General features: G+C 35.8%; 1 protein-coding gene across 4 annotated transcripts; it reads left to right on the top strand.

The window, feature by feature from the left end:
* Nucleotides 1–230: 230 nt before the first annotated feature.
* BNIP2 (BCL2 interacting protein 2) lies at nt 231–27,791 on the top strand. 4 transcript variants are annotated; one of them, XM_024567667.3, is made up of 11 exons: nt 231–436; nt 11,398–11,504; nt 12,272–12,339; nt 12,769–12,945; nt 14,637–14,813; nt 17,563–17,665; nt 18,444–18,575; nt 19,643–19,729; nt 19,850–19,948; nt 20,718–20,753; nt 23,207–27,791. In XM_024567667.3, the coding sequence occupies exons 2-11, from the start codon at nt 11,455–11,457 to the stop codon at nt 23,256–23,258; spliced, it is 981 nt and encodes a 326-aa protein (XP_024423435.1). In that variant the 5' UTR covers nt 231–436; nt 11,398–11,454; the 3' UTR covers nt 23,259–27,791. The 4 variants fall into 4 exon arrangements, with proteins under 4 accessions (XP_024423435.1, XP_045057490.1, XP_024423436.1 ...); XM_045201555.2 differs by lacking the exon at nt 20,718–20,753 and having other exon boundaries at nt 19,850–20,005; XM_024567668.3 differs by lacking the exon at nt 20,718–20,753 and having other exon boundaries at nt 232–436.
* The last annotated feature ends 64 nt before the right edge of the window (nt 27,792–27,855 follow it).

Raw genomic sequence — 27,855 nt, 5'->3', positions numbered from 1 at the left:
AGTGCAGGTGGAGGATGCGCCTGCAGCCACAAAAGAGCCCCCAAAAAGGTGCCAGCTGCAACCGCCAGCCCGAGCAGCCAGCCCTGAAGGAAAATCAGGACTGCCGCGCGGCGCATGCGCAGGCGGTAGTTCGCGAGGCTGAGAGGGCGGAGAGAGGGACTCAAGGGTTTCAAGAAAACGCCACGCCTCCGCCAGCTGCCGCGCCAGCAGAAGGTCTGGATGTAGTCACTTCCGCTGGGGCAGCTCTCCACATCCGGGTCAGCCGCGCCGCTGCTGCTACAGCTGCAGCCTTGACCGGGATACTCGGGCCTGGGTCTCCACTGCCGTCCGAGGGGAGCGGGCTCCGCTCGGCGCTACCTTCTGCGACCTGGCCGTCAGCTCCACGTCGTCGGCCTGGAGGGGCGAAGAAGACGAGGGGGCCAAGGCTTCCTCCGGGGTGAGTGAGGCCCGGGAAGGCTGGGCACGGCGGGTCCCGGCTGAGAACAAGCCTGGAGATGGTCTTCTGAGGGGCGCGTGCCCGGGAAGGGCCAGAGGGAGGAAGCCCGGAGCGTTATCCTTTGTAGGGGGCGCCCTAGAACTTACCCGGGAGGCGCTTCCCGGATCTCCGCCCAGCGTAGGCCCCCGCCCTTGGCCCTGCTCCCGTTTGCCTTTGCCATCCTTGCCCCCACCACCTGCTTTTCCGTTTGTGGTGGTTGTGCTCCCTATGGAACCTGCCCGATTCTGCGCTCCCCTGCGCACACCCCGGTCTGGATGCGGTGACTGGGACACATCGGTCCCCTGTTTATGCCCAGCGTCTGTCCCAGTGCAGAACAAAGACAGTTAGACTTCTAAAGTGCCTCCTACCCTCGGAGAATGAACACGAGAACGGCATTTATAATCAGGGCTTCAATAGGCCTTCCTACGTGAAAAGCCGGGTTCCTGCGTGGGTTCAGACACTCTCTTGTGCCTAAATACCTAGTAAAAATGGTTTCGGTTTCCTGGTTGCATCTGATGCCACTGGAGATCTACCAAATCAGCTCATGTTAAATAAAAACTTATTTGGTTCTATTACGTTACTTTGAAACTTCCCTTGTCTGTCCCAGGAGCTCTTTGAGAGGCCAGCTTTTGTTGTGTTCATCTAGGTAGTCGTGTGTGATTGCATGTTGGTGTTGGCTTTTTCGTTCTCAGCTTTCTTTATTAGGATCTCTATTTCTCCTAATGCTTAATTTCTTAATTTTCTTAATTAAACATATCCTTTCTCTGATACTCTGTAATTCTGCAATTTGTAAGTGATAAGATCCCTCAAAATTATAACTGAAATTACCCAGTGTAGTTACCTGCATACTATTTTCTTGATGACCTTACACGCCTTCTTATTTCTTGTCATTTTACATTTTCTCTAAGCTCTAATTCTTAGTCTTCATAATCTTCTCTATTACAGCCTAATGTTGTTGGGGTTTAGACAGGGAGTATTACAGGTTCACTTCTGTAAACATGGTACTTGAACTTGATCATCATAAGTCACCAGGCATTACAGGAGTTTTGAAGTTAAGTGTGACCAAATCTGGCATTACGAGCTTAGTCTATATAAAGTTGCCAGTGAACTAGAGACACTGTGCTGTATTGGAAATAGTCTAGGTCTGGGAATCAGGATGTAGTTTCATTTGCCTTGTATATAAGGTAAAATGAGGATAATAACACCCGTGTTTATACCAGACAAAATTGTTGGTTGCAACATATGAAATGATGGACGTGCATGTGGTTAGTAAGTGTGAAAAGCACTCTTTGGGAATGCAATTCTGTTCATTCCATCTGGAGTAATGCTGGTAGAAGGAGCAGTGAGGAAGGAAGGCATCCAAGAAAGGAAGTAGTATATTTAGCCAAATCTGATAAATTAACCTTGGCTGGCAGTGGATTGAAAAATGTCTTGTCAAGCTCACATCCTATAAAGCAGAATAGTAGTATAATATGATGATAGTAATATTCCAAAGTTATAATAATTGTAACTACAACAAAGTGTTAGAGATTAGTTATTAGACTTTAATCATTTTAAAGGTCTCAGCATGTCCATTGTGGTTGGCTTACTGGCAATTTAATAAATGTGCCTTTTATAGGTGGGGTAAATTACTCTTTGCTTTATCTTCACAATTTTGAGAAAAGTCAGAACCATTGTAATCTTTCTTGAATTTTGTGTTAACATTTCTGATAGAGTATCCTGTTTCATTCTTTGTTTTAATGGGCATATAATTGACTTTAAAGCATTAGTTTCAGGTGTACAACATGATTTGATATTTGCATACAGTGTGAAATGACGACCACAATTAAATCGTTAATATTTATCACCACACATAGTTAACAACTTTTTTCTTGTGATAAGAACTTTTAAGATTTCTCTTAGCAACTTACAAATATGTAATACAGTATTATTAATTATACTCACCATGTTGTATATTACATCCCCAGGACTTACTTTATAATCGAAGTTTGTACCTTTTCACCCCCTTCACTCATTGTGTCCACTACCCCATCTCCACCCCCTTCCTCACCTTTAGCAACCACCAGTCTGTTCTCTGTATCTGTGAGCTCAGTTTTGATTCTTTGTTTTGGGGGGATTTTTGTGTTGCTTTTTAGATTCCACATGTACATGAGGTCATACAGTATTTATCTTTCTCTGAGTTATTTCACTTAGCATAATGCCCTCATGATCCATCCACGTTGTTGCAAATGGGAAGATCTTCCTTTTTAAAAAAATTTTAAGGAACTTTTATACTGTTTTCCATGGTGGCTGCCCCAGTTTGCATTCGTACCAATGGTGTGCAAGGGTTCTTTTTTCTCTACATCCTCTCCAATACTTGTTATTTCTTGTCTTTTTGCTAATAGACACTCTAACAGGTGTGAGGTGACATTGTGTCCTTGCTTTCAAGGAAGCAATGACCAGAAAGCATATAGCATTTTTCCAGGGGTGCTTATAAAGACATAAGATGGCCTAAATTATTTTTCTGTAGTGCTGACAGTGTTGCCAACCTCCTAGGAGAAAGCAAATATTTAGAATGAATCTCTTTCATTTAAATGGGGAAGTGAAAAGCTTGCCTGGGCATTTCCTTCTGCCAACTGTAATTGTTTTCAGCATAGATGTGGTTACTAGTACCTATGCTGGCAGCAATGTTAAGCTACATAATGGTTAATATTTAATTTTTGCTTTATATTGCTAAGCTGCATGAGGAAATCCCTTTCTTTGTTGTGAAGCTATGTCAGGAGGAAATCCATTATCTCCTTGATTTTTAACTTCACTAAGGTGAACGACTATTTTGCATTTATCTCTGTGACTTCCACTCATAACTGGCATAAGTACTGATGTGCCACAGCCACCACAAGTCTGTTGAGAAATCAGGTTGTTTTAACAAAGACTATCTTAAAGTGTTATTTCCTCATTCTGATTTACAAAGTCTATGAACAAAAAACGGGAAACATCCACAGTTAACTTGTAAGTCAGCAATATCCTGGTTTCCTTCAAAGCACTTGTGCTTATATTGCTTATTTCTTGTTTGTTTCCTGTTCTTAGAGCGGCTGATGATAAAGTGCTTCCAAGAACAGTACTGTTCATTGTTTCAACTGTTTTTATCTACCTAGTGTACTTTTTCTTCTAAAGTTTGTGATGAAATGGTGGATCTATCTTAACTTCTAGGTTTTGTGTAACTAGCTGGTACGATTTTTGTTTAATATATTTTATTGATTACGCTATTACAGTTGTCCCATTTTTTTTTCTCCCCTTTTTTTCCCTTCCACCCTGCACCACCCCTCCCACCAGCATTCACCCACCTTAGTTCATGTCCATGGGTCGTACATGCAAGTTCTTTGGCTTCTCCATTTCCCATACTATCCTTAACCTCCCCCTGTCTATTTTGTACCTACGATTTATGCTTTTTTTCCCTTGTGCCTTTTCCCCCATTCTCCCTCCTTGGCCTCCCCACTGATAACCCTCTGTGTGATCTCCATTTCTGTGATTCTGTTCCTGTTCTAGTTGTTTGCTCAGTTTGTTTTTGTTTTTATTTTTTAGGTTCAGTTGTTGATCGTTGTGACTTTGCTATCATTTTACTGTTCATATTTTTGATCATCTTTTTCTTAGATGAGTCCCTTTAACATTTCACATAATAAGGGCTTGGTGATGATGAACTCCCTTAACTTGATCTTATCTGGGAAGCACTTTATCTGCCCCTCCATTCTAAATGATAGCTTTGCTGTATAGAGTAATTTTGGATGTAGGTCCTTGCCTTTCATGACTCTGACCACTTTCCAGCCCCTTCTTAGACTACAAGGTTTGTTTTGAGAAATCAGCTGATAGTCTCATGGGAACTCCTTTGTAGGTAACTGTCTCCTTTTCTCTTGCTGCTTTTAAGATTCTCTCCTTATCTTTCATCTTGAGTAATTTAGTTATGATGTGCCTTGGGTGTGCTTCCTTGGGTCCATGTTCTTTGGGACTCTGTGAGCTTCCTAGACTTCCTGGAAGTCTATTTCCTTTGCCAGGTTGGGGAAGTTCTCCTCCATTATTTTTTCAAATAACTTCTCAATTTCTTGCTCTTCCTCTTCCCCTTCTGACACCCCTATGATTCGTATGTTGGAATGTTTAAAGATGTCCTGGAGGTTCCTAAGCCTCTCCTCATTTTTTGAATTCTTGTTTCTTCATTCTGTTCTAGTTCAATGTTTATTTCTTCCTTCTGGTCCAGGCCATTGATTTGAGTTCCAGTTTCCTTCCCATCGCTGTTGGCTCCCTATACATTTTCCTTTATTTCACTTTGCATAGCTTTCACTTCTTCCTCTATTTTGTGACCATACTCAACTATTTCTGTGAGCATCCCGATTACAGGATGTTTTGAGCTCTGTATCTGATAGGCTGGCTGTCCCTTTATCATTTAGTTCTGTTTTTGGAGCTTTGATCTATTGTTTCATTTAGGCCATTTTTGTTTTCTGTCTCTGAGAGCCTGTTACATAGTAAACAGTGGAGCCTTAGGTGGTCACCAGGGCAGGGCAACCCACTTGGCTGTGCTGTGATGCTATATATGGGGGTGGGGGATTAGAGAGGGAACAATGCTGCCTGCTCGGCTCTTGGCTGGCTTTCAGTCACTTCCCTAGCTACCCACAAGCAAATTGGGCCCTTCTGGTGCTGATCCCCAGGTGGGTGGGTTTATATACATTCTAGGACCCTGTGGGTCTCTCCAAGGAACTCTACTGTGAGGCTGGGAGTTTCTCCTGCTGCCACAACCCCCACAGGTATTTACAGCCAGAGGTTTTGAGGCTTTATTTCCCCGGGCTGGAACCCTGGATTGTGTGGTCTGTCTTACTCCCCAGTTGTTCCTCCCGGTTTATCCAAACGCAAATGTGGGACCACCCCTTCAGCCAGCTGCCGCTTTGCCTGCCCTAGTCCTCTAGCTTCCACCTTGGCATAAGTACTGTCTGCCCATTTCTCCCCCTCCTACCAGTCTGGATGATTGTTTCTTCTTTAACTCCTTGGTTGTCGGGTTTCTGTACAGTTCGATTTTCTGGCAGTTCTGTCTATTTTTTCTTTTCTAATTTGTTGTCCTTTTGGTTGTACCAGGAAGCAGGTGTATCTATCTATGCCTCCATCTTGGCCGGAAGTCCTAACACAAACTATATATCCATGTTTATACGCCGTGATGTGTTAACATCACATGATTTCAATATGGTATTAAAGTAAACATTGAATGAATGGGCTGAAAGCTGACATACTCAGGCTCTCTGTATGTAGAGGGGCTTTTTTCTAATGATATACTTGTTTAAGAGGAAAATCATTTAAAATGCATGGTTTGTCTTATATAAATTCTGTATATTTTCTCTTAAAACAACAAATAATTTTACCAACAGATATTGATGTTGCATGTATGTGGATGGCCGCAAATATTTTCTTTATACCTTTTGAGGAGTAAAACATAACAGGAAGCCTATATATATGTATTTTAATAAGACATCACAGATACACAAAAGATTCTACTAGAATACTATGAAAGACTAAATACCACCAAATCCCATAATCTAGAAGAAATGTGTAAGTTCTTGGAAATATATAGCCTTCCTAAACTGAATCATGAAGAATTAGAAAATCTTAATAGACTGATCAACAGTGAATAAATTGAAACAACCATCAAAAACCTCCCCAAATATAAAAGTCCAGGACCAGATGGCTTCATTAGTGAATTGTTCCAAACATTCAAATTAGATTTTATACCTGTTCTTCTCAAACTCTTCCAAAAAATTGAAGAAGAGGCAATACTTCCTTACACGTTTTATGAGGCCACCATAATCCTGATACTAAAACCTAGCAAGCATAACACAAGAAAAGAAAACTACAGACTGATATCTCTGATGAATATGGATGCAGAAATCCTAAACAAAATCTAGCATATCGAATACATTAACATATTAAAAAAATAATAATACATCAGCCCTGGCTGGTGTGGCTCAGTGGTTGTGTGCCAGCCTGTGAATCAAAGGGTCATCGGTTCAATTCCTAGTCAGGGCACATGCCTGGGTTGTAGGCCAGGTCCCTGGTGGGGTTGCATGAGAGGCAACCACACATTGGTGTTCCTCACCCTCTCTTCCTTCCTCCCTTCCCCTCTTTAAAAAATAAATGAAATCTTTAAAAAAAATAAAACATTACAATCAAGTAGGGTTTGATCCAGGGGCAAAAAGATGGTTAAACATACACAAATCAATCTATGTACTATACCACGTTAACAAAATAAAGTATAAAAATTATATGATCTTATCAATAGATGCAGAAAAGGCATTTGATAAGGTACAACATCGCCCTGTCAGGTATAACTCAGTGGACTGAGCACAGACCTGCAAACCAAAGGGTTGCCAGCTTGATTCCCAGTCAGGGTGCATGCCTGGGTTGCAGGCCAGGTCCCCAGTGGGGGGCAAGTGAGAGGCAACCACACATTGATGTTTCTCTCCCTTTCTCCTTCCCTTCCCCTCTCTCTAAAAAATAAATAAAATCTTAAAAAAAAAGATACAACATCATTTATGATTAAAACACTCAATAAAATAGGTATAGAAGGAAAGTACCTCAACATAATAAAGGCCATATATGACAAACCTTCAGCCAGTATCATACTCGAGGGTGAAAAAGTGAAATCTTTTCCTCAAAAGTCAGGAAAAAGAAAGGATGCCCACTCTCACCACTCTTATTCAACATAGTTCTGGAAGTTCTAGACAGAGCAATCAGGCAAGAGAGAGAAAAAGGCATCCAAAATGTGAATGAAGATGTCATAGTGTCACTTTTTGCAGAATGACATGATTCTGTATATAGAAAATCCTAACAACTCCACCAAAAAAAACTATTAGAAACAGCAAATAGATACAGTAAAGTTGCAGGATACAAAATCAATGTACAAAAATCCACAGCATTGCTGTATGCTAACAGTGAAATTTCAGAAAAAGAAATGAAAAAAAAAATTTCTTTTGCAACTGCAGGCAAAAGCATTAAAATACCTAGGAATAAACTTAACAAAAGATGTGAAGGATCTATATATTTTAAACTATAAGCATTATTAAAAGAGATTGAAAAAGACATACTGAAATGGAAAGATATTCTGTGTTCATGGATTGGAAGAATCAACATAGTTAAAGTGACTGTATTACCCAAAGCAATATACAGATTTAATGCAATCTCCATCAAAATCCCAATGTCATTTTTTAAAGAAATAGAACAAAAAAATCATCAGATTTGCATGGAATCACAAAAGACCCACAGTAGCCAAAGCAATCCTAAGAAAAAGAGAACGAAACCAAAAGTATCACACTACTTAATTTCAAATTATACTACAGAGTTACAATAATCAGAACAGTATGGTATTGGCAGAAAAAACAGACACACCAAACAATAAAACAGAATTGAGAGCACAGAAATAAAACCACATGTGTATGGGCAAATAATTTTTGATAGAGGAGCCAAAGCCCACAGTGGAGAAGAGAAGGCCTCTTCAATAAATGTTGCTGGGAAAATTGGAAAGCCACATGCAGAAGAATCTAGATTACAGTTTGTCCCCATGATCAAAATTAGTTCAAAATGGGTCAAACACCTAAACATAAGATCTGAAAAAGTAAATTACATAGAACAAAACAAAGGTACTAAATTTAGGGATCTTGGTCATGGAGAACATTTTATGAATTTGACTCCAAAAGCAAGGGGATTAAAGGCAAAAATAAATTAATGGGACTATAGCAAACTAAAAAGCTGCTGCACAGCGAAAGAAACTGGTAAGAAAACAAAGGCAACAACTGAGTGGGAGATGATATTTGCAAACAACAGCTCCGACAAGGGATTAATATCCAAAATATATAAAGAACTCATACAACTCAATATCAAACAAACAAATAATCCAGTGAAAAAATGGGCAGAGGACCTGAATAGACATTTCTCCCATGAAGACATACAAATGGCCAACAGATATGAAAAGATGCTCAACTTCACTACTGTTAAGGAAATGCAAATCAAAACTCCAATGAGATACCACCTCACAACTGTTAGAATGGCTGTTATCAACAAGACAGTAACAATTGTTGGAGGGGTTGTGGGGAAAAGGGAACCCTCATTCACTACTGGTAGAAATGCAAACTGGTGCAGCCACTATGAAAAACAGTATGGCGGTTCCTATAAGAATAGAGTTACCATGTGACACAGTAATCCTTCTGGGTATCTACCGCAAAAACTAAAAAAAACATTTCTTCACAAAATTATATACACCCTTTGTTCATTGCAGCAGCATTCACAGTGGCCAAGACATGGAGACAAATTGTCCTTCGATAGAGGATTGGATAAAAATGATGTTGTACATATGTGCTATGGAACACTGCCCAGCAAAAGAAAAGATGAAATACTGCCATTTGCGACAACATGGATGGACCTTGAGAATATTATTCTGAACAAAATAAGTCAGTGAGAAAAAGCTAAAAATCATATATCTTCATGCATGTAGGATATAAAACTGAAACTCATGAACACAGAAAACAGTATGGTGGTTACCAGAGGGAGGGGGGTAGGTAAGGGTAAAAGGGACCAAATATGTGGTGATAAAAATGATTTGACTTTGGCTGGTGGGCACACAATGCAATATACAGATTATGTGTCATAGAAATGTATACTTGAAACATATATGATCTTGTTAAACCAGTGTCACTCCTATAAATTTAATTTTTAAAAAATTGAAAAATAAGCCTGAGAGGTTGAGCAAAACATAGGTTTCCTATCCAGTGTCATACCTTACAATTAAACGTTTACTCATTTAACTAATATTTGCAGGCCTGTTCTTTGCCAGGCACTGTGCTGGGTGTTGGGAATATAGTAGTAGCAACTTTGAGTCACCACTTTTATTTTTGAAATATTAAATATTTTTCTGAGTATGTGGGATATTTAAGAAAGATACCCAGAACATCCTGATATTTTCCCAACACCCAGTAAAAAGAGACAAAATAATAGAAAGCTTTCTGATTATTGAGTTTAGGGAAATACATTAGTTCACTTTACAGTATCAAGTAAATTCAATAAATATTAAAAAAGAAGACGTTGAAAAGTGTAGTAAATTAAAATTTTGGAAGAGACTGTCAGTTTTCAGCCTTTAATAATAGAATGTTTCTATCTCATATGAGCATAATTAGAGTAATAAGTTTGATTGTTTGGGCTTTTTGGCCATAATTTTGGGTTTGTTTGTTTACTAGTACTGTATTCTAAGTAGAAAAGGCTGCGTGTTAACATAGGTATCCCTTTTTGGTTATTTTCCTTTCTACAGAGAGGAGGAGTAACAACCTATGAAGTGATCATTGAAGATGTATGCTGATTACTTTAAATTGTGGGCTACATATTAGAAACAGAAGCTGCAAAACACATCAAAATTATTGTATTTTAAGTGTGTTTTCAGTTAATTTTTCAAAATTGCATGGCTCACTATTTTACCAGAGAATTAAAAATGCCTTTCTCCTATATATAAACTTTTTGAAGCAAATTTGTTGATGACACAAAGACAGCATTTACCATTTTTCATATTAACAGTTGAGTCCCCCAAATTTAAAGCTTTTGAGAATGTCTGAAGCCTTCCCTTGAGCATAAGTAGAAATTCAGACTGGGAAGAGAGCCTCCCACTCTTGGCAGAGATATGCATATAGTTCATCATGTAAAATCTAACACTGGAAAATCCCCAATGCACCATAATTTATTGCTCTAGAACATGATGCTTTTTCTGCACAACTTTGTGCATCTTTTGTGTATTATGATGACATAGCAGATAAAGCAACTGTGTCTTTGTTTTAGAAACTGTTGTTTAAGTGAATGTGCATGGCTCGCACCGTTTGTTTTATATGATAAGTATTTTTAAGGTTATTTATACATGGTGTTAAATCAAATAGTTTGGAAAGATTTACTATGAAAAGAATCATTCTCCCCATCCCACGCTCTTTCTTCTACTGGTGTAAACTACTTTTAACTTTGTTTTTAATACTTCTAGTGATAGCTTGTGTTGCTTTCTCACTTAAGAAATACTACATGTTTTACTGCTTTTTTAAATAAATAACTTTAGACATCTATTGACTTATTCGAATGTAAGTGAACTGAATACTAATTTATACCTCTTGCCCCCTAAAGTCACAATTTTTCTTGCACTGGTAACCAGTTGATCTTCATGGCTTCTTAAATAATATATTTAAATCTCTATTTTTTATTCTGTATTTAAATCTCTGTTTCTTATTCCATCAACCAAAACAGTCTCCAAGTTCCTCACTATATAAAATGAGGATCTTGGAACCCACATTCTTCCTTGGAAAACGAAAACTAAAATTTATGGTTTAAGTTAAAACGTGTAGTTGCCTGAACAAAAGTATTCACTAAGTTCAGTTTGTGAAAACTTATGCTGAACTATGTATGAGAAAAGCTTGGTGTGATATGAAGCAAATCAAAATGTAGCATAATTCATTTACTGGACTGTCAGTTACTGTCCACAGTGGCTCAGGAATTGTGGTTGTTGAAACTGTAGAAAGGGAAATACAAATGACAGCACACCACTTGGCTCTGCTGAATCATGGGACCATAAATGCTATTTCCTAGTGATCAGTTTCTAGAAACAGCCTCTATCCACAGAAAATGTATGGATCTAGAGTACAGAACATAGTTATTTACTTTTATTCCTTGCCCCTCCCCCATTTTAAATCACATGCACACACGTATATATTCCATTTTTTGTTCTACTGTTTTTTAAATGGTAGTTGTGACCAAATAAGTTGATTTCATGACCAGACCATAGAGCTAAAGCTAGAGGTATGATCTAAAGTATAAGATTATTGTACCTTCTCGGCTGATAAAAAGTAAAATGAAAAATAAGTTGTTACCTAATTTTTGTTCTCTTTTCACAGGACGTTGGCTCTCTGGATTATCAGGAGTTGGCAGTTGACATTGAGTCCAAGCTGAGGATGGAAGGTGTGGAACTTAAGGAAGAATGGCAAGATGAAGATTTTCCAATGTGAGCAGTGCTTTTAAATGAAAAAAGATTTAGAACAAAACTTCAAAATTTCTATATTGTGATGTCACCTATTAAATGAATATTGGGCTTACTTTTCTGCTGTTAAGAAAAAACTTCTTACATAAATAAGCAAGGATTTCCTAGATCATCTGGCCACCTACCTTGACAGATGGGCATTTTTATTCACAATTATATTGGCACCAGTTGGGTTGATAGAAAAAGAGCAAAGGCAGATTTTTTTTCAAATTTTATTGAAAAATAATTGACATACATGACTCTGAGTTTAAGACATACAGCATGATAGTTAGCAGACCTCATATTTAAATGATGTTTCCACATCATCATGGTCAGAGAACCATCCAGTGCACAGTAAGGTTTCTGCAGGTGCAAAGGACTAGTGAGAGTACTGAGTCATTACACAGTACTTGATGGTAATAGTAATATGGAAATGCTACTACTCAAAAGAACTGTAGGTATCATTACCATATTCCCATTGTAACAGTTTAGCTTCATCATACATTGTATCATATATCACATTAAATTCATGCATCTAATTTCTGTAGGTTTATAATTTTTGTATTTGTTTTATAGTTGTATTTAAGGGCAGTTACATAAGGAAAAGTGGTTTGTAAAATACTAGTTTAAGAAACACTGCTTTATTCAGTCTTCCACATAATTGTTTCTACTAGCTATTTTTAATAGAGCTTAGAACTTCAAAAAAATTTTTATGTAATTTCTTGATTAAAAAGTATGTCTGTGCCTTCTAGACCTTTACCAGAAGATGATAGTATTGAAGCAGATATATTAGCTGTAACTGGACCAGAGAGCCAGCCTGGTAAGTACTTGACACTTTTTGTTTCAGTAAAATGATAGACTTCGTGCTATTTTTTTAACACATTTTTATCTCAAGGAAAAAAAAATAACACTCACCTGTTGTGCCATCATATGGAACCAAAGGATAGGTTGAATGTTAAGGGAAAAAAATTTTGGAATACTTTGGAAGATTTTGGAATTTTCTACACTGTAGGGATGAGAGATGATTTTTAGTGGTCAGAGGTGACTGTGAGATCTTCCTCTATTTAAAAAGACACATCCTTGCTGGGATACATTATCTTGCCGTGGCGTAACAGCAATAGTGATCAGAACCCAAAGTTGCAAATTAGTGCTTTGGGATTGTGTTTAATTAATGTTATTTTTCCTAAGGATAAGGTGGGCATTTATGCATTTTTTCTACTACATTTTTTACTTGGTTTACCCATTCCAGGCTCACTGGAAGTTAATGGAAATAAAGTAAAAAAGAAACTGATGGCTCCAGACATTAGCCTGACCCTGGACCCCAGTGATGGCTCTGTGCTGTCCGATGATTTGGATGAAAGTGGGGAGATCGACTTAGATGGCTTAGACACACCGTCGGAGAACAGTAATGAGTTTGAGTGGGAAGGTAAATGTTTGGTTGTCTTTATCTGACCTTTATTAATGAATGTTTGTCTTCATACATATACATGTTTTTGTAACGGCATTCTCGTAGTAGGATAATTTTAAAAACTTAAGACTTGATCATGAAACCAATTATAACTAATGATTAAGGGATTTTGTTGAAATACGGTATTATTCTTTATAAAGTTAATACATTTTTTACTAAATTGTGAAATTCTGATAACACTGAATATTCTCATGGCTTTCAAACTATTTATAGTAGTCTACACCGGTGGCTTTATTTATTTATTTGTTGATTTATTTTTGGTGATTGACCAATGCTGTAAAGTTGTAGTTTTTCATGGTTGCTCCCAAAATATTGCTTGATAATTATGGCATATTCTTATGTTCAATTTATCAGCAAAAAAAAAAAGCTTTGAAGAGACATACACTTCAGGAGATGTGCTAACAGTGGTTAAGGATTTGCAGAGGGGGAGTTCTAAAGGGAGTTTTTTTGGGTGATTTTTTAAATGGGTTTGCCTGACAGTGCTACACTCTGTAAACAACCAGCTTGAATCAGTGTGTACTCTAGCCCCCAACTTTCTGTATCTCATCATTTGTTACTGGGAATCCAACGGAATTTGCATGTGTTTTGCTTCGCGTGCTTTCTTTAATTAGATGATTGTTTACAGTATCTTTGTATTGTTAATAATTTTTATATATAATCCATCTTTAAAGTGATTTTTACTTCAAAGCACTGTTTAGTACTAAGTATGTTATCTGCAGTGAAGAGTAAGATCCTTGATATGCTGTATTTTTTGTTCCTTTTTTTCTTCCCTGTCTTACACTTGGTTCAATAAGCAGGCCAGTAATAAGCAATATTTTATAAAGATACTGAAAGTTTTCTGCCTATGTGTTTTGTCTCTTCTTTCTTTAATGCTGCTGTAGTCATTTCCTGGAAGGATATTTTCCGTTAACAGCTTTATCTCGGAAACAAACAACTAACATGCAGTAGGTTCCCCCTTCCCCCCATCTTTTGGTAAGGACTATGATAATAAAATTTTGAAAATCATTACATCATTAAAAATCAGCTAAAATGCAATCTTGAAATATAAATTACACTTAATCATCGGTGCCTATGCTTTGGCTAATGTCAATTTAAAATATACTTTTGCATGTATACTTCAGAATTTTATCAATAAATTTATGCTTAAAAATTGATCAAATGAGACCTAATTATTGACTAGTTAACCACTTTCTACTGGTGTCATAATGTTTGGGGAATAATTTATGTGTTCAACAACAACAAAAAACGATTGTCCCTAGATAATTAAGTAACCTACAGTGTTGACAACTGTCAAGGACAGTGTTGTTATAAACAGAATGGGAAAGGCCTTGTAGGGCCAAAGTGCTAAAATTTTGATGGCTGTATGAATTATCTTTTGTGAACTTGTGGATATACTTGTACTGTGATTAGGTGCTTTCTGAATTAGGCAATACAAAAAAACATTAAAAAACCATGATTTCTAAACATAAGATGACTTCATATCAAGAGCGAGCCTTCCCTTCTAATATGGAAAAAATATTTTAAATTCCACAGGAAGTATAATGGAAAATTCTCCAAACATTCTAACTAGATAGCCAAGTGGTTAACATGTGATTTTATTTTTGTGGTATAAATAACCATTTGGGATTCAAAACTTTTTATTTTGATAGATGATCTTCCAAAACCCAAAACTACTGAAGTTATTAGAAAAGGCTCAATTACCGAATACACCGCAGCAGAGGAAAAAGAAGATGGAAGACGCTGGCGAATGTTCAGAATTGGAGAACAGGACCACAGGGTTGATATGAAGGCAATTGAACCCTATAAAAAGGTCATCAGTCATGGAGGTAAGAATTACCAGAGATTGTTAAGATTTTTTTTAACACAATATCAGAAACCTAAATGCTTGAAGAAACTCTCCCTTGAGAAATTACATAATTTTGAAATCATAATAAACACCTACCATGCCATTTTAGAAACATAACAGGTTTGAAAAGGATAAAAGTCAACATTTAAAATTGTTAATACATGCACATAGTAAGTTCAAAAGGTCTAAGAATGTACAGTGAAAACTCCCTCCCACCCTATCCCTTGACACTGCCCTCCAAAACTGAGACTTTCTCCCCTTTTCTAGCCATTTCTAATTTATATGCAGTGAAATGTTTTAATCCATTTTTGTAGCATTTGCAAATTTTTTTCCAGCTTCACTGAGATAAAATTGACATGTAACATTGTGTTATAAGTTTAAAGATGTGTACAGCATGTTGATGTGATACACTTGTATACTGTAGAGTGATTGCCACCATAGCCTTACCTCACCTGCATCAGATCCCATGATCACCATTTCTGTTTTGTGATAAGAACATTCAAAATCTACTCTCTTGCCCTGGCTAATATGGCTCAGTTGGTTGAAGCGTCGTCCTGTGGGCCAAGTAGTTGCAAGTGTGATTCCTGGCCAGAGCACATGCCTAGGTTGCGGGTTTGGTCCCTGGTCTGGGCGTGTACAAGATGAAACCGAGGGGTCAGTGGTTCTCTCTCATGTTAATATGTGAGGAGTGAGGACTAAAAAAATTAAGAAGAACCTACTTTCTTAGCAACTTTCAAATACATAATACAGCATCATCAACTGTTGTCACCATGCTGTATATTAGATTCCCCAAAACGTACTCATCTTCTGACTGCAGGTTTGTGCTCTGACACATCTCTCCTTTTCCCTCAGCCTGTAGTAACCACCATTTTATCTGTTTCTGTTTCTGTGGGTTCGACGTTTTTAGATTCCACATATAAGTGAAACCATGTTGGTCTTTATTCTGTCTGACCTATTTTATTTCACTTATAAATGTTCTAATCTTACGTGTACAGTTCAGTGAGTGTTGACAAATGCCCATGTATACCCGCATAGCCTACATCCCTAGACATGTAGAGTGTTGTCACTGCCCCAGAAAACTCTCTGACACTCCCTCCCTGGGACTGCCTCTCCAGTAACCACTGTTCTGATGTATACCCCACGATTAGTTTTGCCTGTTTTCGAATTTCATGTCACTGGAGTCATACGGTGTATACCCTTTGGTTTACTTCTGCTCAGCATAACGTGTTTAAGGTCCATCCATGTAGTTGTATGCGTCCACAGTCCAGTCCTTTTTCCAGCGTAGTGGTTTTCCATTGCGTGGGTAAACCACAGTCTGCTTACCCATTCTTCTTTTGGTGGACATGTGAGTTGTTTGCAGTTTGAGCTATTACCGTTAAAACTGCCATGAACATTCTTGAACAGTCTTGTGGGTATCAGTAAAACCCGGCTTTTTAAACCGTGGCTCTTAATTTACCTTAAAACCCTGAACAAATATTTCATGTTTACCACAAAGTAGAGAACCAGTTCATTCCACATTTTTATGGAGCATGTACTTTGCGTATTTATGGGATATACAAAAATATAAGGCTTTGTCCCTTAAGAAATTTACAAGTCAGGAAAAGCTATGAAGTGCAATTATAACTTCTGTCAGTCTGAATGTGCTATATATAGAAGCTTATTTACCTCGACTTTGTGTACATAGTACCAGAAAATTAGTGGTAGCTAGAATGCAACGTGCTCTGTAGAGCTTGTCATGTTACCTGAAATCCTCCTATTGCAGGCAGGGGTCCACCTGGGTTAAGCTGATTGGTTTTTTTCACCTAAAATTATTTCCATTTAACTTACTCTCTGCCAGATTTACCCCCCTGCTTATTTCTATAGTCTTCATTCATCTGAAAGCAAATCACTTGAATGTCTGCAGTTACATTATTCTGCCTAATTTAATCTTATTCAGATGAACAATAAAGGATAATCTGGGTCAGGAAGTCCACAGATGCATTAATTCAGCTAGTTCATAGGAAGCAGGTTTTGAGACCTACCTCATGGTTTAAACACAATATTTTTCAGAAATAATACTTTAGTTTTCTTACAGGAAAATAATTAGTGCCATTGTATCCTGTTGAATTTATCAAAATATGTTTTGTGACTAAGGGATCAAGAAGATTCTAATGTACTTGGAATGTTCAGACCTTTTTAGTGCATGTTTGTGGACAATACAAATGAAAGTTAAAACAAAAATATTGTTACTGGGTACTCTTAATATCTAGATTACAATTCAAAAATACTCATTTTTATCACTGCTTTTCTTAGAATTATGTCAGAGGTACAATCTTTTCTTAGGTATTAATACCCTAAAATCTACAAAATGCGGAGCAATGTTGAATGTAAAACTCTTTTTTAAAAAGCACCCTCTTTTTTAAAAAGTTGCATAAGAATGTTCTATTGCAGGTATTGTTGTGTTGTGTCTGCTTGGGTTATATCACTGTATTTGTCTACTTATTAAAATAAGTCTGGCTTTCTGATCATGCTGGTTAAGTGGGTTTCTGGTTTTATGCCTACCCTTTTCTCTTCAAATTTTAGTGTTGTCTTTCTGACAAGAGGGAATTTAAAGATCTTTCAAAAAAAATACTTTTTGATCCAGAAGTTTGTGGAAAGTAAACCGAGTACTCTTAACAACCATACAGATGTCCTGTGAAAAATCTTCAGAGTAAAATCATACTGGTGATTTATCTTTGGTTTCTTTTCAGGATATTATGGGGATGGATTAAATGCCATTGTTGTGTTTGCTGTCTGTTTTATGCCTGAAAGTGGTCAACCTAACTATAGATACCTGATGGACAATCTCTTTAAGTATGTATATCTCCACAGAAATGTTTAGACAGAATTCTGAGTTAATTAGATGCCCAATTTAAGGAAGTGAAGGTTAGCTGGGTAAAAATCATAAGTATACCATTTCTGGTTCTTTTTAAGTACTTATTCCTTGATATTATGAAATTATCTATTTCCCAACTCAGCAGAAAAAAATGTTATTTTAAAACTGGAAGGGTTATTTCAGATTATCTGTTTTAACTTCTTTATTTTACATTTGAGAACAGATTACACATTGAGTATAAAGAAATGACTTTTTAATTCTCATAACTATACGGCTAAATTACATTCATCTCCAAAAAACCAAATGTAACTAAGCTGGCTCAGTTCTACTGTATTTCCACAAAGTCACTCTATTTCTCAAGTTAGTGCGATTTTTTAAAAGTTTGTTTTGGAAAATTTCAGACGTACAAAGGTGGAGAGCAGTATATTGAATCTTTGTGTACCAGTCACCCACTTACACAGTTACCAATCATTAATTATCTACAATTTATACTTCTCCCACTATATAATTTTGAAGCAAATCCCAGATATCATGTTATTTCATGTATAAACATTTCAATATGTATTTGTAAAAGATAACCATGTTACCTCAATATAATTAATTTTATAAGTAAGTGATTCTTTTAAAATAATCATTATGCCAACTAATGAAGTGTTAAATTTTTCATTGAAGGGGAGGGAAGGGAACTGTATAATTTGGATAACCTAGTTTGGTTCTGCAAAATTATATTTAAGGCTTTAATTTGGTTTTTTTTAGGTATGTTATTGGCACTTTGGAGCTGTTAGTAGCAGAAAACTACATGATAGTTTATTTAAATGGTGCAACAACTCGAAGAAAAATGCCCAGTCTGGGATGGCTCAGGAAATGCTATCAGCAGATCGATAGAAGGTACTATAAATACACGTTGAAAGCTAGTTTGAATAATTTTCATAACGGCCTTATTATTGTACATTATTTTCTGTTGCCACTTAAAAGGTACCATGTATACACTTTCTGAATTACATTTATTCATAGAAAGTTTCTGTTTTCTCAAGACAGTATCTTAGAATGTTATGAAGGAAACTAGTTTTGATAATAGAACTTTATTTTTCCTTATTTATACACATTGAATATTTTCCTATAATTTAAATTTTGGGAAAGGATGGAGAACTTAGTACATTTTCTGTTTTATTTCACTCTGAGTTTTGTCAAATTTATAGTGTTACATATTTTATGTTGAGGTACTTATTTAGCTGTAATCCTTCTTTGGAATGAGCTCCAGAAATGCGTTCTCCTGGATGTTAGTCATCCATGCTAATGGAAGGAATTTTCATCCCCTCGTTGGTTTGATTGTACAGCAGTTAATTCGAACTAGTTTAACCCATTCAGACCCTTAATAGGTTTCTCTTCATACCTAACCATGACATGGGCTAGTTCTTGTGATTTAAAAAAAAACTCCTTAACTATCAGTGTAAGTGTGAAATATCTTGATAAAAGTTATTTGGTCGTTTTAAGTTGTCTAAAATAATGCCTTTAATTTTTAATAAAAATCTTAGACTTTGTAAGAATGCAGAAGATCTAATTTATGCTGCCTGTTACTATGGTGATTTCCACTCCCAACTTTCATGGTGTTGAAGAAATTAGTACCAGTTTCCTCCCAGTCCTGAGAAATGAAAACAGTTAACAGAGTCCTGAAGACAAGTGAATGTATGCTAGGAGACATTTTAACAAAAGGCTATACATAAATTTAGCCAAATGAAGTAAAGTTCATTTCATAACAGTAGGAGGGAACATCAGAATTCAAGAGTGTGGGGGTTTTTTTGTCTTTGAAGGAAAATCACATCTAAATGAGAACTCTTGGGTGAGGGATTTTCAAGTAATTTTTTGTATAAATTTCCATATACTCATTGATGTCTTAACTTTTAGCATTAGGATTTGTAGAACTTTTTAAATTTTTCTTTCTTTTTCAACTCTAGGTTACGGAAAAACCTAAAATCTCTAATCATCGTACATCCCTCTTGGTTTATCAGAACACTTCTGGCTGTTACAAGACCATTTATTAGGTAATTTTCTGAATGCCACTGACTTTATGAAAAAGCAGAAACACAGACCCCTTGTATGAATTTCTTGTCAGTTCTGTTGGTCAGAAATATTGAGGTAATTATTTTTATTTTCTTCCATAGCTCAAAATTCAGCCAAAAAATTAGATACGTCTTTAATTTGGCAGAACTAGCGGAACTTGTCCCCATGGAATATGTTGGCATACCAGAATGCATAAAACAGTATGTTTTGTTTCATTTCTTTAATTGTATTGGATCTTTATATTTTGATTGCAAGAGGTAAATATTTTTAATACTCGTTTTTCTCACTCCATATATTATAATTTGTAACTTCTTGTTTTTATAACAAAGGAAAAGGAGAAAAAGCCATTTTCTAGCACCTTCCCCATAAGTCACCATTTTCTTCAGTCAGTTGAAGAAATAGGAAGAACTTTTTCTGGTTGTGATTCATTTATATTTGTAAAGAGTGGTTACAGTCTAAGAGATGATTTCCTGATTGGTCAGTACTAAAGAACAATCTCCAAACTTGAACATACTTGCTCTCCTAATTTGAGTAATTTGAGTAATTTGGTTAAAAGCTCATCGTGACATTAAATAATATTACTAGAGAAATAAAATATTATTTAGATCAGCATAGCCTTAAAACTTTCAAGTGACTGGAATTTATTCTGTTTACTAAATTCCCTTCTATCTAAATTTTAAAAGGGCTTGATAGAGCCTTTTAACATAAATACTTGAGTATCACGGTGCTATAATGTAAAAAAGGTTTTTTCATTTGGGGTTTTTTTTTTAGGGGGGTGGTTATTCTGAGATTTTAGTCTGTTTAATGTATCAAAGCCAGATTTTTTAAGTCAGTTTTAATTTTTTGTGTTACTCTATGAAATACTTTTGGTTTTGCCTGCAAACTTAAATAATTTCATTTTTAGTGCCTTTTTGAGTATTATTATCTTGATAACATGTATATTTACTGAAATAACTCTTCCCTACCAAGGTATGAAGAAGAAAAGTTAAAAAAGAAACAAAAAAGGTATATGCACACCTTGACTGGGTTGCATTTAGACTAGTCCATTTGCATTGCACAGACTAACTCTTCCTTACTGGTTGGTTAGCTTGTAGACAAAGATAATGGCATTTATAAATATAAACATACCCCAGAATCCAAGTGTAGAGTGAATCCAAAGTACCTAAAGCTGAACATGGCTTGGATTCACTCTGTTTTAACACCACATTTAATGTCAATTAGGAATTAAAGGCCACAGCCATCCCCCCTCCTTTTTGGTATAAATACTGATGGTAAATTACTAATACAGAGAAATTACTAAGAATACTATTTGAAAAATCAATTACTTTCAAGACTTCATCTTTTTACCGTATTTTTTAAATCTGTAACTTGTGCTTTTGAGCTATTTGTGCACTTTTTAAAGAAATTATTTTATTTCCCTGGGGTTGATGATTATATTTAAAATGCACACATTCTTTGGCTAACCAACATTGATTTCCTATACGCTTAAATGGCCTGCTAACCAGTCAAATTCTACATGTGACAAAATTCCTAAAAGTTCAATGTACCATTTAATAGTTAAACACTCTCCATCTTAAATTTAATTTTGAATAATTCTGCTTTGAGCATAACACTATTATCTATTAACACCTAGGCATAGAAGATGAAAGGCAAGGGTATAAAACAGTTACATTTTACATAGTAATTTTTTAAAGTGTAGGGTTTGGATCTAACTTGTTAATGGACTTTTAAAATATTGACAATTAAATTAGCAATACAGTTTACATACAGTCTTTCTTAAGAGGTAGGGTAAGAGATTTATGTGTAGTTATCATTTTGACCATTCTTAAGGAACCAGTTGTAAGTAACTGGAATTGGAACATTCTTAACTTTGTACATATTTTGTCTCTGTTGATAAGCAAGAATTCAGTTGACCAGGTGAGAGACTAATAGCTTTACCTTTCAATATGACACTTTACAGTTTAACAAACATTTTAACAGAGATACAGACAGTGATTTTTAGATCTTGCTAATTTCTCATTCCTTTCTAGGCTTTGGTGTGCATTTGCCAGACAGGTGGCTGAAATTAAAAATATAATCTGTAATTGTAGAATATTTTGAAGCCAGCTGCTTCATGGATTTCAGAATGAATTGCTTCCATTAATGAAATCTGCTATACTCTGCCTTTTTACAAAGTTTTTAGTATTAACTTAATTTAGGTATCAAAAAAAAGTAGAACTGTACTTTTTATTTAAATGTATTATTTGAAACATACCACTATTACTGATATTTTATCTTGTTTTTCTTTTTTTTTTATTTTGTTTAACCTTAATTAGAATCATTACATATATCTTTCAGGCACTTCTTAGTTTTTATACAAAGTTTAGCCTTAAAAAAATAATAAATCTTTGTTAGCTTCAAAATGATAACATTCAAGTTTTAAAAATAAAGAAGTATGTTTTTTAAAACCAAAAGTTAACAGGCTACATGTGGGGGGAGCTTACTTAAGGTGACACCTCTATGGTGAGTACTCGTGGGAAGGAGGATACAAAACTGAGCGTTGAAGGGCAGTCATACGTCACTTAATGATGGGATAAGTGCTGAGAAATGTGTGGTTAGGCTATTTCATCATTGTGCAAACATCTTAAGAGTGCACTTACACAAACCTGGATGGTATAGCCTACTACACACCTAGGTTCTATGGTATAGCCTGTTACTCCTAGGCTGTAAACCTGTACAGCATATAGCTGTACGGATACTGTACATACTATAGGCAATGGTAACAATAATAAATGTTTATCTAAACATAGAAGAGTTACAATAAAAATATGTTGTAAAAGATAAAAAATTATACACCTTATAGGACACTTACCATGACTGAAGCTTGGAGGATGGAAGCTGCTTTGGGTGAATCAGTGCGAGTGAGTCGTGAGTGAGTGTGAAGGCCTGGGACATGACATACTGTCTGTGCTGTGGCATTACAGTGTCACTAGGTGATAGGAATTTTAGCTCCATTATAATCTTGTGGGACCATCATGGTATATGAAGTCCATCGTTGACATCGTTACCTGGCACATGACTGTAAGGGGCATTTTAATATATCACTTAACAAAATCATTTTTGAGAATTGTTTTTCTTGCCACTCTCTTATCAGTTAGATCCATGCCCCAGCTGTGCTACAATTCACCATTTCAGTATGCCTGTTGTAATTTAAACTTTAAATAAAGTTTATGTGCACTTGTATGTATTTTACAGTTTTTAAAGAAACAATAGTTACATTTCCTGTCAGTGTCGTCTTGACTTTAAAAATGATCTTTCCTTGTTTGGGAGTGTTTGGTAACCTTTTTACTATGTCTGCTTCTTGGCAAAGCTTTGTTTTTAACAGAATAATATTCTATGCTAAAAGTAATCATTACTTTTAAGAAGAAAATTATTCAGTTGCTAGTGTTTTATTATCTATATTGTTTTTCATTAAACAGAGTTGATCAAGAGCTTAATGGAAAACAAGATGAACCAAAAAGTGAACAGTAAGTTTGGCATCTAGTCCAAACAAGACTGAAGAATGTTCTGATGAAGCAATGCCCTTTTTTGCATTTATAATGCATTTACTGGCCATGATTTTTATGTAACCTGTTAAAAAATTGACTTGACTTTTTCTCAGTGGACTTTTGTATAAGGGACTGTTCACTGCTGTATTGGTTTGCAAATCTCTTGAATTTAGCTCTTTACTAGCTAATTATATTGTAATCATTTTATATTTTGTATTGCTAAAAGCAGAGAACCACACTTTATATAAAGCAGTTTTTGCATTTGTTTATTGAACGATGCATCTTCAGTAAAATATTTATATGCCTAATTGGTAAAGGAAAGAGATAATATATATTTTTATGTTCTGAGCAATATTTTTTATGTATACCTGTCTTGTAGAAGAATGTACAGGTAAATAAGACTATGATTTTGTAAAGTGCATGTTGGAGTTTTTGTGTTTTGTAAATGGTTAACTACATTTCCTGGCTAACTTAAAAAATAAAGTGTCTCATAAGGTGAGGGACAGTTCACCTGGTTGTCATGAATACCCAAAGGTTGTGTACATAACCTAAGTAGGTTAGTGTCATCCTAAGCTTTTTTATCACTTACCACATGTTTTTCCTTAACTCAGAAGCACAAATAAAAGTGCATTGCACGCTTTTTCTTTTTTAAACTTAAAGACAAAAAGCCAGTTTTAGAACTAGAAAATTTAAGAGGCTAAGAATTGAGATATATAAGAATATATGTATATGTGGGACATTTTATCTTCTGGCCAAAAGTCAAATCTTTATAAAAATCTTTGATTTGTTCACTAATGTGAAATAAGCTGTGTCCAGGGTATCACTCTCCTGAATTTGTGTGAGTGCAGTGTACTATCTGGAGAATGTGTTGAGTTATTCACTGTCATTACTTTTCTGTAGAAAACAGGAGCTGCTTTAACTGCTCTCAATATGGGCCCTTTACCAAAATACTCCCCTATCAGTTACTTGAACTTGGTAGGTGTTTGACCTAGTCAGATGTGGTGCGTTATTTTCTAGATCTTAGAGCATCATTGTATTATACTATTTTGGGTGATACATTTGATACAGTGTATAAACTCCTTGTCTAATTTAATTAGTACCTTGACTCTGCATTGAAATAAATTGTACTTATGCCCCCAGAGATAAATTTTCCCACAAAATCATCTGAAGAGAACTGATTGGTCTAATATTGTATCATATACTTGTGTGACTCATATACATTCAGTAAACTTAGTACGCTCCTATTTGAGAGTCACACCACATTCCAGCCCGTCTTATAAGGTAGTTTACAAAAGGGTGTCCTGGAAGAGCAAAATTAAAGTGAATGAGAGCTAAGCTTTTAAGATTTATTCTACCCTAGACTGAAGACACATGTGGCTTTTACCATGGCCATTTTTAGTATAAAGTTTCTGATACAAAAGAGAATCTTTCTTTACTTTTTGTCTTCTTCAGTCATAAACTTGGCATGCTAACTTAAGTCCAGTTATGGGAGATGCTGAGGATGAGATGCTCCTCAGCGGCCTCGTGACTTGACTTGGATCCAGCTATAGGCAAATCCTGAACTAATGTCATAGTGAATAAAGTCAAAACCATTATTGCTTGCTCAAATGTTAGAAACACTTCGAACTGAAAAAGTAAATTAACAATAACTTAGGCATTCCTTCTGACCTCACCATATGAGGACTATGAATGAATGAACGAATGAATGAATAAGAATTTAATTGTAATTAGAGGCTGTATTTGTAGAGCGCTTTAAGTAGCCTTTTATCTAAGTCTCCATCTTGTTCAGAGTTAGCTAGGCTTTACTAGGCGGGTGGTGTTTCTCCACATCAAGTACCCAGTTCTTCAGTTTCAACACTTTGTGTTTATTTACTTTTCCTTTTGCAAGCATTGTTCCTAACCACAGATACAACTTGTTGCAAAAAATGGTGGGTTTTTCTAAATTTTTTTAAAAGTAGAATTAGTCTATATTCCATTAGAACATTAAAATTCAGAGGGAACAATGCTACCAGTGGAATATAACAAGAGGGATGTGCTGTGAATCACTAGATTCAAAAGATGCCTGCTCTAACCTACACCTTAATGGAATCTGCTCTAGGGACATGCCCCGTAATACATGTTTCATAATTTTAAGACTTAAGATCATAACTAGTAGGTTAGAAGGAAAGCATTTATTGAGTTTGTTATTTGTAGTTCTGTGACATTTCCCCCCATATCTTTTGATTTTAATTTTCCACTATGGATTGAGGTCAGAGTACATGTATTTCTATTATTTTATCTTTCCGCTGGGGCCATCAACTTAACTGGTTTAATTGGATGCACCTTTCAATTGGGCTCTGTGTGCCTCTCTTTAGTCCAGTTTCTCAAATAAAGTTATTTGTGTTCTGCTTGGTTATACATGTTCCTAGGTAGCACTAAGGAAAGTTGCTATACTGACCCCACAGTTTAAGCTTAATAGTCTGTAACTTGGGGCTGGGGGGGGGTGCATATAATAAAGAAATATGACTCTTACGTAGCGACTAGCAGGTAGTTGGAAAGGAAGATAACAAAACAAGGAACTAAGACAAAGAAAACTAGAGGGGTAAAGAGTTAGCTGTTATCTAAGATGCCAGTAAATGTGCCCCTGTGTGCATGGCAGCTGTCGGTGCCATTTCTTGTATCCAGCAGGAAAACCTGTAGGCTACACGCAGAGTATATGAAGGGGGGAAAGGCTGATAATACCTATAATGAGAATTTGTATTTTCCTCTGCTCTTTGCCTCTTCATTTGGAAGCAAGTTTGAACAGACGGCAATTATAGTGCACAAATTAAACTTTAGAACTAGGTTTTTTCATACTTCATGGTTGGTAAATATTAATGTAGTATTCCAAAAATGGACATCACTCTTTAGTAACTGAATACTGAAATTTGCTGATTCACAAGTATATTTTAGCAGCTAGAATTTTTTCAACCGCAATTCCAGAATTTAAAAAGGTAAGGGGTCTGGTTTTTGATAAGAGACTTTGTAAATGACTATATAGCAGTACTGTTTGGCTGTTTTTATGTGAGTGCTCAGGGAATTTGAAAGTGTTTAATGCAGGAAATAGCTTTGTAGATTTCTTCAGTTGATAGATAAATTAGCATTAGGATATAACAAGTGGAACAGGCCAGTTTCCTGATGAGACTGGTAGGTAAGGTTGTATGTAATATGACAATGGCTTCATCTTTCCTTTTCCTGTGTCATGTGTGAAAAATTGCTAACATTGCTCAATCAGAAGGGCAGAGGGGATAGGCTGAAAATAGAGATTCCTAGCCCATTCTATTCACGCCTATGTTTTTCCTGTCATACTTAGATTTTTGAGAAATGGATCACAAATCTCAGAAGGATGGGATGGGTAGAGGAATTAATATACTTACAAGTTAGACCAAGTATTCTGTTAGAATTTATCTTGTCATAGAAAACAGGAATTGTGTAATTTAAGTCACTGGGAGAGAGTCAAGAATTTGCACTTCCAAAGGAAAGTCGGGCAGGTTAGGGAAGTGGGAGATTATCTACTTAATTTTCTTAGTTCAGAAGAATTAACCTACAGAGCTTTTCACTCCCTTCTTCCTGTCCCAAGATTCTGAGTGAATTAGAATCAGATCAATGGTGAGTCCCTTAATGTAACTTTCCTTTAAAGTTCTAAATGGTAATTGAAATAAGGGGATGTGTTGAACAGTAAGGAGTGACACTAAAATTTGAACAGAACTGTTACTTTGTTGTAACTGTATATGAATAGATCTACTTAATTTTTTATATTTTGAGAACTATTTTAAAAAGCTATGAAAAGTTCACATAAAGCACTTAACTGATCAAACACCAGATGAAAATCAAGGTTTAATGCTTTCAGATTAATAAAGAATTATATTAAGTAAGCTGTTTGCTTCTGATTCTGTCTTAATAAGACAATATAAAAAGACATTTGCATTTTGAAATTTTGTTTCCATATTCAGTGTGGCTAAGGAGGAACTTGGAAAATAATATTAACTAGCTATACCACTGCACTTTTTGTATACACGCTTTCTAAAATTATGTCCCTTAAATGGTTTATTTACATACACCTAACTAGTAAATATTGATGGTGTTCATGGCCACTGACTTGCACAGCCCTTGGGGCATCATTCTAATAGAACACAATTCAGAGTTTGTTCGATACTATCACACTTTGATAAATATTTCAAAAATTCAAATATTTTCTTATCATTGGTTATATGTTGCCGTTAGCAAAATTAATGTACTGTGATCATTACTACTATTGAGATGATGTTGCCTCGTTTAGTGCTTTCATTTTACAGTGTGAGAAACTCAGTTCTGATGACTGTGTGTGCAAGATGTTTATGTGGTCCCTGTAAGAAATACTAGAGTTGGTCTTGATTTACTAGAGATGTAATATTTTATTTCCCTTTGACTTGTTAGGAATACAGTAACTTGTGTCCTGATCTGTTGTACATCGTATTTTTGCAACGTTAATGAATTTAAATAAATTAATTGGAAAGTTTGTTTTTGTCTCATTTTATCACATTTTTTTTCTATCTTCCCTTATGCTACTAAATTTTTGCACT

Source organism: Desmodus rotundus, chromosome 7 (genome assembly GCF_022682495.2).
Source record: "Desmodus rotundus isolate HL8 chromosome 7, HLdesRot8A.1, whole genome shotgun sequence".
NCBI lineage: Eukaryota > Metazoa > Chordata > Mammalia > Chiroptera > Phyllostomidae > Desmodus > Desmodus rotundus.
The sequence above is the reverse complement of the archived record's forward strand: the minus strand, read 5'-3'. Positions and strand labels throughout refer to the sequence as shown.

What these genes read in the sequence shown, in the direction of transcription:
- BNIP2 (XM_045201555.2), top strand. Translation starts at nt 11,455, where the DNA reads ATGGAAGGTGTGGAACTTAAGGAAGAATGGCAAGATGAAGATTTTCCA. An exon ending in CAAGATGAAGATTTTCCAAT is followed by an intron (nt 11,505 to 12,271) that starts GTGAGCAGTGCT and finishes TGTGCCTTCTAG; the next exon opens with ACCTTTACCAGAAGATGATA. An exon ending in CTGATGGACAATCTCTTTAA is followed by an intron (nt 17,666 to 18,443) that starts GTATGTATATCT and finishes GGTTTTTTTTAG; the next exon opens with GTATGTTATTGGCACTTTGG.